Source organism: Cavenderia fasciculata, assembly GCF_000203815.1.
Source record: "Cavenderia fasciculata unplaced genomic scaffold Scf_EU5ZYIE01EUG8B-5, whole genome shotgun sequence".
In the NCBI taxonomy this organism is placed as follows: domain Eukaryota; phylum Evosea; class Eumycetozoa; order Acytosteliales; family Cavenderiaceae; genus Cavenderia; species Cavenderia fasciculata.
In genome coordinates this window covers 928281-941348 of record NW_004457642.1, presented here as the reverse complement: position 1 = coordinate 941348, position 13068 = coordinate 928281, and the positions used below count along the sequence as shown (strand labels likewise).

At 32.4% G+C, this 13068-nt stretch overlaps 5 protein-coding genes across 5 annotated transcripts; 2 read left to right on the top strand and 3 right to left on the bottom strand.

Annotated features, from left to right (window-relative positions):
* Window positions 1-824: 824 nt before the first annotated feature.
* Window positions 825-1658, top strand: DFA_09797 (transposon DIRS-1; the record flags this gene model as incomplete). The annotated part of the gene is made up of 2 exons (XM_004352412.1): window positions 825-1591; window positions 1655-1658. Coding segments are annotated over 2 exons (771 nt in total), but the record flags the coding sequence as incomplete, so codon positions are not given.
* A 1606-nt stretch (window positions 1659-3264) lies between these two features.
* DFA_09796 (uncharacterized protein) lies at window positions 3265-5299 on the bottom strand (the record flags this gene model as incomplete). The annotated part of the gene is made up of 2 exons (XM_004352410.1): window positions 3265-3704; window positions 3784-5299. The coding sequence occupies 2 exons, from the start codon at window positions 5297-5299 to the stop codon at window positions 3265-3267; spliced, it is 1956 nt and encodes a 651-aa protein (XP_004352462.1).
* A 654-nt stretch (window positions 5300-5953) lies between these two features.
* On the bottom strand, window positions 5954-8237 carry DFA_09795 (uncharacterized protein; the record flags this gene model as incomplete). Its single annotated transcript, XM_004352408.1, has 6 exons — window positions 5954-6552; window positions 6613-6886; window positions 6976-7071; window positions 7180-7383; window positions 7456-7836; window positions 7914-8237. The coding sequence occupies 6 exons, from the start codon at window positions 8235-8237 to the stop codon at window positions 5954-5956; spliced, it is 1878 nt and encodes a 625-aa protein (XP_004352460.1).
* A 373-nt stretch (window positions 8238-8610) lies between these two features.
* Window positions 8611-10523, bottom strand: DFA_09794 (uncharacterized protein; the record flags this gene model as incomplete). Its single annotated transcript, XM_004352406.1, has 5 exons — window positions 8611-8638; window positions 8702-9004; window positions 9069-9417; window positions 10071-10113; window positions 10353-10523. 5 exons carry the CDS (start codon window positions 10521-10523, stop codon window positions 8611-8613), a joined length of 894 nt encoding a protein of 297 aa, XP_004352458.1.
* A 650-nt stretch (window positions 10524-11173) lies between these two features.
* Window positions 11174-12998, top strand: DFA_09793 (endonuclease/exonuclease/phosphatase domain-containing protein; the record flags this gene model as incomplete). The annotated part of the gene is made up of 3 exons (XM_004352403.1): window positions 11174-12355; window positions 12431-12758; window positions 12832-12998. 3 exons carry the CDS (start codon window positions 11174-11176, stop codon window positions 12996-12998), a joined length of 1677 nt encoding a protein of 558 aa, XP_004352455.1.
* Between the last annotated feature and the right edge of the window lie 70 nt (window positions 12999-13068).

The following is a 13068-nucleotide window of genomic DNA, read 5'->3' as shown; positions in this document are numbered from 1 at the left end:
ATCCAAAAGCAGGGAGGTTCCATCGAGGGAATCTCCAGGTCAATAGAAACCTTTTGGAAGTGGTGTCTACGAAGGAGGGTAGTCTTGGAAGCGGAGCACATACCAGGTGTATACAACTCCCTACCAGACTATCTGTCGAGAAAGTCAGAGATAGACCATCTCAACTCGACAGTACCCTCTCTTCCTGTTCCGTCTCGAAGAGATCCATACGGGTGGTCACTCAAGAGGGAGGTCTTCCAAGACCTCATGAACAAGTCAGGTCACAATCTCTCAATCGATTTGTTCGCCTCAAGAGTCAACCACAAGCTTCCGTTGTTCTCCACCTTTCGCCAGAATGCTCTAAACCTGGATTGGGCTCAGTGGGAGAAAGTTTACGCCTTTCTCCCGCCAAACTTGATTCCCAAGGTACTAGAGAAGGTGAGGACAACCCCATCGACGACTGTCGTGTTATTATTCCCTTTATGGATGACAGCACCATGGTACCCTCTCCTCCGTCAACTCCTTCCAAAGAATTTGAATCCTCAAGTGCTTGGAACGTTCGAGGAGACTATGGATCCAGATTCCATAGCCCACATTCCCCTACGTCAAAGGGAAAAGTGGAAAATAGGGTACCTAACAGTTTCGTCCAAGCTTTGGATCTGATAATATCTGTGTATGACCAGTCGACTCGCAACCTTATCAAGTCGTCCTGGTCTAATAGTTCACTAGTTACATACAACAACTGTTGGAGTAATTGGGTGGACTATATAAGGTCAAGGAGAAAAAGAAACTGGGATGATTTCTCTTCCCTCAGTGTTTCTTCTTTCTTAACTTTTCTTTTTGAGAAGGGTTATGCCTCCAAAACCATCACAGTTATGAGATCTTGCATAGCACAAATTGCCAAGATCAGAGACAATCGCTCCGTCTCTGATGACTTTATGGTACAAAGGGTTATGTCTGGTATCGCTCACCAACGCCCTTCCAAACCCAAATACAACAATATGTGGTGCCCATTACTAGTATTTGACCACATCCGTGATCAACATGCTGACTCAACCCAATTGAGTACAAAGCAATTACTAGCCAAGTCTGTTGTGCTCATTAAGCTCTTTTGTCTAGCTCGAGCATCGGATCTTGGAAAATGGTCATTCAGGTCTCTTGACCAGTCAATCACTAATTGTATTAGGGGTACCATTGTCAACGCAAAGGAACAACGTAATAGTGACTCCCCATCTGCTCTGGTAGTCAAAGGCATTATGAAACCTTCTATATGCCCCCTTGCTACCCTCAGGGAGTACCTATCAAGGACAAAGGCCAAGCGTTCAAAGAAGTCAAAAGACGCCGTCTTCATTGACTCTTCCGGTCTCCCCCTTGTCGACAAGGATTTCTCGTCTATCACTTTATCGTTCTTGGATAAAGCCGGAGTAGATACCAATGTTTATAAAGCTCATTCAACTCGAGCGGCAATGGCCTCATGGTTATTGTTAAACGGTATTTCCCTTCATAGAGTGAAGAAATTAGGTCGCTGGAGATCAAACGCTGCGCTGGAGAAGTACTATGATATGGAAATTATAGATCAAGATTCAAAAAGGTCTAAAGATTTTGTGTCAAAGTATTTCTAACCACTTCATATATATATTATAAATATATATTTATTGATAATTAATATTTTTAGTTAAAAATATATTTATCTGTAATAAATATTATTTATAATATAGCACCCGTCCCGCCCAACCCAAAGTCGGAATTCCATAAAACTGAATTGCTAGTTCGGTCCCTCGTCCCTTTTATCCTTGCTGTCTCGCCTTGTTCCTCAAGTCAAACCCGCCAAGAAAGGTCCAAGAACCTTTTTTTCTGCAAATTTTCTTTAAAAATTTTCATTGTTGAACATTCCGAAAAATCTCTTCAATGAAATTTATCTCCATTTTTTGGGATTCTCAATAAATAAGACTATTCATTCATTTATATATTATAAATAATATTTATTACAGATAAATATATTTTTAACTAAAAATATTAATTTGAACTTTTTTTGATTTTGTAACGAATCATGCCATGACCACTTTTTTTCAAAAAATCAGCCCGTGAATCAGAATTTTTTAGTTTCATAATAATAGACAATTGAGGCTATTGAAAAATAATATTGTAAGTTTAAAATATTTATATTTATATTTTTATCTTTTTGGAATATTTTTGATAAAATCGATTTTTTCAAAAATAGTATATTTGCATATTTCCAACAAAATTAATGAGTGTTGGAAAAAACAACAACTTTAAAATTTCAGATAAAGGTTTTTTTTGGAGTAATTTTAACTCCATACCATTTAATACTAATTTTAAAAATAGAATTTAAAGTTTCAAGTCAAATGAGTGAAATTATATACTTGAAAATATTTTTTAAAAATTTAAAAAACCAAGAGGACACACTTAAAATATTGAAAAAGTTTTTTTTATAAAATTAAAATAATACATTTACTTACCAAAACAATGGTCAATGGTGAATATCAAAGTTTGAAGTTAATTGAGATAAACGAGAAAAATTTGAAAATCTAAAACCAAACAGTCAAATTACTTATTTTTTAATTTAAAATGATAGTTTTTTTACTAGTTTGATGTATGCACAATATTTAGATCATTTCCTATGATATAGTAAAGGTTCCAAGTCAAGAGAGCTAAACTATAACATTCAGAATTTATCAAATCGCACAAAAACAAACCGGTACCCTCTTAGGCTCCAATAAATTTGTGATAAAGGTTGTTTTTTTTCTATTCACAGACCATGATAATATCTATTTATAATGGAATAATCAAAGTTTTAAATCGACAGAGTTAAACCATAGGATTTTGATCAATTTGTCTCCAAATTTTAACAAAATTAATTTCAAGACAATCTCGATTAATTTGTAACAATGACCATTTTTGTTCGATACTTCAATGTAAATAGTGTTAATAATTGTGCCAAGTGGTATATCAAATGTTTCTAATAAAAAAAATGTAAAAAGATTTAAAAAGTATTTAGTTTATATTAAAAATAGGTTAAAGACAGCCCAATTGGGAACTCATCAATTTCCATGTTTCAAATTGGATCAGATCTGAGCAAGTAATCGAGATATTTCTTGGATGATCAACTCTACCAAAAGAATAAAGGATATTTATTATTTAAATAAATAATAATAATAATTTATTATAGGTGACATGCGTGTTTAATAGCTCGTAATACAGTTATGATTATTAAATTGTGTGAGTGGGAGGGAATGACCTTTGAAATATGATTGATGATTATTATTATTTTCTGAAAGCAGTGATAGCAGCACAACACAAAATTAAAGCTGCCCCTAAAAGGGTCCAAACGTCCACAGATTCCTTGAGAACCAAAACCTCCCAAAAGAAAGTGAAAACGATTTGAATATAATTGATCGAAGCTGCTTTACCTGCTTTTAATAGTTGAATGCCTCTATTGACTAGACCCTGTGCTCCAAGTGCGATAATACTTAGTACAGAGAGCCAGATCCATGTGGTTCCTTGTGGAATTGTAAACTTTTTAGTTAACAATGTCAATGGAAGAAGCACAACGCAAGATGTAATCGAGAAATAAAGTACCAATACAAATGGATTGGTACCTGGGCCAATCTTTCTAACAGCTACAAATGAAAATGATGAAAAGCAGGCTCCTCCTAATCCTATTAATATATAAATTAATCTTAAATGACCTGGTAATGATTCATCTCTAAAAAAAAAAAAAATAATAATAATAATAAATAAATTTAATATTTCTTTTTTTCTTTTTTCTTTTTTTTTTTTTACTATACGTTGGAGTACCAAACAAGAATGGAGGTTTTGAAATAATAAATACACCAACGAGGGATAAGATGGCACATATGGCCTCGACAATACCCCATCTTTCTTTGAGAACGATTGCAGCAAGGGCAGCAGTGATGACGGGACTTGTAAAAGAGATGCATACTGCTTCGGATAGAGGGAGTACAGAAAGCGTGTAGAAATAGGCTGTCAATGACATTGTGCCTGTGAAACCACGAACAGTTAAAAATACTCTTTTGGAGGGATCACCCAGTGGATTGACCTTCATTGAACCCAAAATGATGAGACAACCAATAAGACCATAGAATGAACGAATAAAAGCAATCTCGAGTGACGATACACTGCTAGAGGTTAACTTTACCAAAAGGGCCAAGAGAGAAAATAAAAAGGCAGAGAAAACCATATAGACAATGCCCATATGAGGTTTAATTTTCTCCCATAGTCGACGATGGAGGGGCAGATCCATGAGGATAACCTCGTCAGTTTCCATTAAAATATCCAATGCTTGTTGTTGTTGTTCAATATCATCCTGGTCATATCCAACAAACTCTTGATCCTCTGCGTCGTCCTCATCGTCAACAGTGGTTGGTCCTGCTCCATCCTCTTCACCGTATTTGACCTCTTCGAGAGCCGATTTTTTCTTTCTTTCACTCTTCTTTTTGAGTGAAACCAATGGAATGGCTGCTAATGGTGCTCCAGATCTAAGGACGCTACTAGACGACGACGATGGTGGCGGGAAATAATCAGATGAGGTTGCTAGAACCAAATGATCGTCAGATATTATACTAAGATTAAGAGGATGATGGTGACGATGAGGCAAGTCTGCCCTACTCTTTCTTAAACCTCCAGAAGCCTTTAGTATACTACTATTACTGGTAATACTAACTGATGATTGTTTTAATACTGATCCCTTATTGTTGGTTGTTTGATGTGTTGATGACGACGATGGTTGAATCAAGTTATTACTGCTAGTAGATGTGGTTGAAGTAATTGGTGCACCAATTAAAATATTTTGAGGAGAAGACAGTGGAAAAGAAGAAGTATTGATTGAAGATGCCGATGAATGTAGAGGTATATCTATTGTAGTTGATACATTTAAAACATCTTGATCTTCAAAATCACTGTCACCAGTTTGATTATTGTTTGATAGTAGTTGATCATGTATTTGTTCATTGTCTGATAAAAATGTTGGTCCTGCTGTAACTATAGTGTTGATTTTAAATACTGGATTGAGACTATTATTATTATTAATAATATTGCCTGTTGTTGTTGTTGTTGGTTTAAACAATATAGGTTGTGTTGACTTTAGAGGTGATGAAATAGGTGGTGGAATTAATGATTGTGATGATACCGATGATACTGATGATACTGATGATTTTCTTGCTGCAGGTGTCGCTAGAGTTGTTGTTGTTGGTTTTTCATCAACTGACAATTTTAATTCGTTGCTGTCGAGTAATTGTACATATTTAGAGTTTGTGGTGGTGGTTGTTACTAAAGACATTGTTGTGACTAAAATGATTATCTATATATAAAATAGATAAACAATTTCACTGTGGTGTGATCTAAAAAACAACTACTCAATAAAACTTGCGTAGTGCTGCAAAGGGACGTCGGTATTGGGAAGTTGACTTAAAAAAAAAAAAAAAAAAAGATATGACGAAATTGTTGGCTATAAAGGATCCAAAAATAAAAAGAAATAAATAGAGTTAGAAAAAAAAAAAATGATAAATAAAAATGGGAACCCATATAACAAAAAAAAAAAAAGATATTTTGGTGAAATGGGGAAAAGTTCTGAGTGGGGAGAGCCGCCAACTTACAATTCTCACCCCAAGTGTTTAAATCTCATCCACCAATCTGAACTTTATATAGTGATTCTTTTGCTATGATGATGATGATGATGGTGATTCTCTCCTATGATGAAAAGTGTTCAAAAATAAAAATCTCTACCCCCAATTGTTCACTCGGCTCAGTTTCCCCACCACCACCATGACATGTGAGAAATTCTATTCAATGAATCCACACCTGGAATCTAAATTATCAATTGGTAACTCACTTTGATAATTACCACCTTGTTGTAACGGTGAAGAAACAATTTGCAATTAAAAAAAAAAAATTATTTTATTATTATTTTAATTTTATTTATTATTTTTTATTTTTAGGCAATTCTACTACGACCTAAAAGTATTTGAACATTTGGTAAAGTTTCTTTTAAAGAAAACATACCAAGACCTTGAGAACTTAGTAGTTGTTCGAGATTTTTGTTGAGTAAAAAGACGGCATAGTCAAATATACGCTTCTCTACACCTTTTGAATAGAGAGGGAATTTTGAAGATGAGTGATGTGATATTTCATCTTTGATAAATGATCTAGATGCCATTGGTGTCATTGGATATCGAAGTGGAATGTCTAGGTATCGAGAGGCAAGGTGTAGAATATGGCAAACATAGCCGAGGGCTGTTGATATATTTTCTTCATCAAAACCATTGAAATCAGAGTTGGGAAGAGGCAAACCATTGATGTTTAATACCTTATTTCCTTGTTGAATGGGATAGATGGATCTTATTTGAGACAATAGATACCATTTCTTTTTCTCGAGTGATGATCGTATATTGTTCAGTAATAACTTTTCCATTTCCAACATTTGATTCATTTCCTCCAACATTTGATACGATTGCAGATAAACAATACCTGCATTTGCCAATGCACTTGCTTTTGGAATGAGTTGTGTTTTTATAGTTTCTATACTTTCTTTATCTTTTTTTTTTTAAAAAGATTAGTGATGAGTTGTTTTCTAAACTTTCTTTTACTACTTACCCTTGTCTTGAAGGGTTAATTGATTATGATATTCTTGTTTTAGTTGTTCGACACGATGTTTTAAATTTTCCAAATGTTTTACCTTGTCCAAATATTTTTGGTTGCTAGTCAACTTGTTTTCAATGTTCAAACTAGTTTCTTTGGATACCTCTATATTCTTTAGATTCTGCAATCTTTTTCCTATAATACATAAAAATAATGATTGGTTTCCTGTAATAACTTTTCTTTTATCTACATTGCTTTGGAATTTATAATCATTTGCTTTTGTTGACCTCTAAAAAAAAAAAATCAAGTTGATTATTAATAAATGCAAAGTATCATCAATTCTTGCAATGATTTCTTTTTTTTTTTTTTTTTTTTTACCAATTGATTTTTTGTTTTTTTGGTTACATATAATCCATCTTTTAATTCAAATATTATTGAATTTGGAGGTAATATTAAATTTACAAATTGTTTCATCTGACACAAAAAGAATTAACAAATTATTAGTAATTGATTAAAAGTTTTTTTTTTTTTTTTTTTTTTTTTTTTTTTTTTTTTTTTTTTTTTTTTTTTTTTCATTCATACCTCTTGAGCAATAAACTCAAGTTGAGTTAAATCTATTTCAGTTTGGAATAATAATTCATCTTGGTATTCTGAATCACAATCATCTATTTCATTATTATTATTACATTGGCTTCTATGCCATATACAAATATTAAAAGTATTGTGATAGTCTAATATATCATTTGAAGTTGGATGGTAGCAATCAAATGGATTCCAAACTGGATTCTAAATTTAAACAAAGTTAACAGTTATAATATCTTGTCAAAAAAAAAAAAAGAGAGAGAGATGAAAACTTACATATGAATTTGAAACAACTTCGCTTATATAAAAAGGAGATGGTAAGTCATTATCTTCATTGTCGTCTTGATAGTATTCTTCTTTGTCGTCGTCGTCAAAAGACTCATCATCGTCACTATCAATAAACTCGGCAGAAAATTGTGTACCATGTATATTTGGTCGATCGTCGTTGATATCACCTTGTTCATCATCGGAACCATCCAATAGAATAATCTTTTCATCAGCAGTTTCTATTTGTTTGCTTTTTAGAAATGATCTATGCTTTTCAATAGGTGGAGCATGAAGTGTATAGTATGTATTTGGTAAACTAATCTCTGCATTTCGATTGATAACTGGTAATAAATTTCTGCACAATATACTCTTTAAGTGTCTAAGTTTTCTCTAAATAGATTAATGTTGTTTTAGTTGTTAGTTGTTGCGGTGGTGGTTAAATGTTGTTATTGCCTTGCATCACATACTAGACAAGGTAGAAAAGAATTTGGACCATTTGGCATAATCATCACTATCCCATTGCCTGCAACTATAGGTCCTCCTATTGTTGTGGTGGTGGTCGTAGTAGTAGAAGTATTTACTGCTGAAACGGCAGTTGGTAAAACTGTTGTTGATAAAGAAGAAGAAGAAGAAGAAGATATTGTAGATGTCATGGTGGTTGAAAGGTTTGTTGTTGTAGTACTTGAGTTATTATTGTTGATCAACTCGGTGACTCCTTCTACTCCTACACCATTATTGCTTGCGGAGATGGCTACTTTAGGACCAATACTCGCCCCCGTCGTATTACTCATTTGTTGTTATCTATCAAAGTCAATACAAAAAAAAGAAACATAGATTTGATTCAAAAGGTACATCTGTTCGATTCACTTGATGAACTGAGTTTTTTTTTTTTTTTTTTTTTTTTGAATGAATTAATTAATTTATTTTTAAATTTGTGAATGAACGAATATGGTGAATTCGGGTCGATCATTGATCATCTTTTAGAATTTGATTTAAAAGAAGAGTTGATTTCCTAGGAAATTTGGTGTTACAATTAGGGTAGTATTACATTAAAAAATGATGTCACAGGTTGGTTTTTTAAAAAAAAGAATGTTTTTCTGGTTGGTAGAAGGTTAAATAGTGATGCTGGAATTATTATTATTATTATTATTATTATTAATATTATTATTTACAATGTGCGCATTGGTGAGTTCTATACAATTTTAGACTATATCTATAAATATTAGTTGTTTGGTTGGTTTGGTGAAAGTTTTACTGAATGCAAGCTACTGAATTGGTTGAAGTGGATCCAATTATTTCAGATGTTACACTATTATTTATACACTTATTATTATTATTATTGTTGTTGTTGTTGTTATTTGAACGTAGTATATGAATATTGATTTGTGATAAAAAGGTATCAATTTCTGTTTGACTACAAGTTAATTGGTAATCGACACCACATAAGAATCGTCTTTCCATGACATTGACATCATGTACTGGAAATTCAAAAATATCTGCAATCATCTTGTTGTTGGTTGGTGCGCTTTCAGACCAAAACTTTAATGTAACAATGGTGCTAAATAAATATTATTGTTAATAATTGTAAAATATTAAATACAAATAATAAATATTTAACATACCTAGTAAGTAATAAATTAAATAATTGATTATGTTTGATGCCAGTTTTTGAAACAAATTTGTTGGCATAGTAGACAATTGGAGAAAGAAGGGATGATGAAGATTTGAGCATGTCTAAAAGTGCCAAAATGATATCAAATATTTCATTGATGGCCTCTGTAATCTCTTCATACATCAAATTACTTATATAAACTGGATCATGGTCAGCCAACCATTCATATACTCTTGATCCTAAAATATAGTATTCCCATCTACTATGCATCTTTCCACAGGTTTGGTTGTAAATTCTTCTATATTGTTGTTGATGGAAAATGGCTTGATTTATAGAGGTAGACATTTTCAGTAGATGACCTAAAGATAAATATAAATTAAATGATGGTGATTGAATTAATATTTATATAATGAATTATGGATTCCTATTTTTTGTTTTTTTTTCAAATTATTATTTGTCCACCTCTGTGATGATAACACAACATACAGATGTACAGATTCGTTTTGTCACCACCAAGGCAGTGTGGTGGTAGTTTAGAAAAAGAAAAAGAAGAAGAAGGAAAAGGAGGAGGTTGGACAAGTTGAAAATAATAAATATTTACAGCTCCTAGATGTGGAAATATTAATTTATCTCTTGTTGAACTTTAATGTTTCATCCCAATTGAACAATTTATACTTGTCTCTTTTTATAAATGTGAATGGCCAATGTCGATAAGATGTTGTTGATTGGTTGTGGGTGTGGGTGTGTGTGTGTTTGTGTTTGTGGCTGTTATCTAAATCTATGTTTCCATTTTTTGTTTTCATATAAATTGTGAGGGTAAAGTTGATGGTTTATTGTGGTCATCATTGGTGAATGTGTGATGTTGATAATGGAAAACATTGGTTATACACGCAAATAATATTAATTGTGTGAGAGAGAAATAGAAACTGACTTTTGTGTGTCCGTTTTAAAAGAAAAAAGAATTTGTGTTTTGTATTTGGTATGCATCCAAGAATGGAAAGTAAATATTTACTTGCCAAATGTGACAAAAAGAGTTGTGTTTTAATATAGGTTATCTATTTCTACCAACTTGCATGTTTAGAGGAGGAGGAAGAAGAAGAGAGTAGAAGAAGAAGAAGAAAAGATAAAACTTAACCATTTCTACCTCTTTATCACCCCATGATAGATCCTTGCCTGTCTAAACACACACACACACATAATAGATCAGAACAAATGTCTCGTCTTTTTTTTACAATAAAATCCTATCCATCTTATCGAGAGATGTGTTGAAGAATAAAATATAATTTTTGCTTACCTGGAGTGTTTGGAAAGTTATTATTATTAATAGTTTAAAAGATAAAACTAGAGTTGGAGTAATTCTTTTTGATTGAAATAAAAAAGATAATGATAATGATGATGATGATGATGATGTTGATGATGTTGATCTCTTTTGAAGGACCCCAGTTTCCTTCAGGTTATCGATCATTTATTATAAATTATTAGTGGCCTATTTAAAGAAGAAAGCTTGCTTGTGTTGTGTTGATGATAGAGTTTTTCGCCTTGAGGTTGTTGTGTTTTGTTGTATTCATGTGTGAATGTAATCAAGAGACGACAATGAAAAAAAGTCTATTGCAATCTTGTTGTTTATGATTGTCATCATAGCAAAGAGACAGGTTCATGATATCGATTCTCAAGTTTCGATGTGACACCAAAAATAACTTGACCACCAAATCTCATCAGATCGAATTTAATCACACCACAAAAAAAAAAAAAAGGGGGGTTCTTCTATATGCATTTATTGTTGGGAGGGGATTCAAACCACACTACTATTTACCAATCAATAGCTATCGACTTGAATCTATCCCCAAAAGATTGAAATGAGGGGACAACCTCCAAATTAATTAACCACAAAAAAAAAAAAATATATAAAAGGTTTGGGATCACATCAATCGAGATTGAAACAATGTGATTTAATCGAATTCTTTTTTTAGTTTGGAAGAGATTCCACAGGTGAGAAGATCATCGCCACTGCCAGTTAATGTGTGCGCAGCTCACTCATCTTGAACCTCTTCCCTCTCTTTTTAAAACCATCATAAATTATTAACAAACAGTGTCACTTTGAACACCTGCGTAATCATGAGCACCACCAGTACCAACACCACCACATCAGCTACAGCTACAGCTAAACCAATTCAAGTAGTGCTATTCCCGCCCACACCAGTCGTCAATGTTCCTATTTGTGTTGCATATTATTTGCAATCAAACAACAATAGAATCGAATCATTCAATGAAAAGAATATAGTTTCTTTGACATGGACAATAGATGATCATGTTGTACAGCACTACGATTCTTCTTTATCCAAACCATCCTCCTCACTATTTAAAAGAATATTCTTTTCTTCCTCCTCCTCCTCTTCTTCAAATGATCAATCTATCAACTTGTTTAAACCAACAATACAACAAGCAAACAAAGAATTAAAAGTTGATGTTGTCATTAAATGCAAAGAACTTGGCATCCTGACTGCAACACCCTTCACTTTTACTCAAAAGATTCATACTCATCCAAAAAGAGATGAATTTGTTTTAGATTATGATCATATCAATCATTATCAAATGTCATTGAAAGAGAAAGTAGTAGTACAACAACAACAACAAGAAAAAGAAGAAGAAGAAAAAGAAGAAGAAAAAGAAACACAGGAAGAAACCAAAGATGAAAATGGATCAACAATACCAAAACCACCACCACTTCCTCCAGTTGAAACAGTCAAATCATCTTTATCGAGCTATCCATCTTCTAATAGAGTGATACCAGACGATGCTCTAAGAATCATACAATTCAATATACAAGCTGACATTTACACACATCCCCAGAGATACCATTATTGTCCATCGTATGCCTTGTATCGTCCCTATCGTCAATACATCATTCCAGAATATATACTAGAGCACAATGGTGATATTGTTTGTCTACAAGAGGTAGAGGTAGAATTTGATAGACTAAGAAAGGTGTTGATCGAATCTGGATATAATCATACTGCTGTACTTGCAAAGGAAACAGATAGACAACACGAACAATGCATCACATTTTACCAAACATCAAGAATTCAAGTAATCGAAGAGCATCTAGTCAATTACAACACCATCGAGAAGCATCCAGAGTTGATTAGCAAAGAACAAATTGCATCTTTAACAAATAACAATGTACACAATACCAATATGTATAATCAACTTTTACATACACTTCATCACAATAGACACAACATTCTATTACTTGAATGCAAGAAAACCAATCAAAAGTTTATAGTTGTCAATGTTCATGTAATTATTTAGATTAAAATCGTAATTTTATATATATATATATATATATTAAATATTAATATTTATATTTTATAGTTATATTGGGGAGCATCTAGTAATGATACCAATTATTATTTACAAATACTACAAATGAATATGTTGTTAATTATGGTACAAAATATTCTTACAAGACACAAATTAGGATCGTGGACCACTATTGATGACAACTTTGAAACAAACACTCCAATCATTATATCTGGTGATTTTAATAATGGTCCAGCCAACTATACATATCGTTATCTAGCCAAAGGCAATCTAAATGTAAACACAAATCAAGGACTTGTTAATTATCAGCATCCATTCAAATTTAAAAGTGCTTATAATTTACATCCAAATGGTGAATTAAAATATACCTGCATTACAAGTAATTAATTAATTAATTTATTTATTTATCTAGATCCCAAACTAATATATTAATAATTTTTTTATTATTGTAGGAGATTTTAAAGGTTGTGTTGATCAGATATTTGTAAACGACAAGATAAAGGTTGAATCACTATTGGAGGTTGAAAAATATTATGGCGAGTGTCTACCAACCATTACAGAGGCATCAGATCATATTTTGATTGCTTCAACAATTACTTTTTTAAAAAACAAAGAATAGAAATAAAATAAAAAACAAAAAAGATTCTTCTTCTTTTCTTTTTCGCACGTTTCTTTTTATTACGAATACA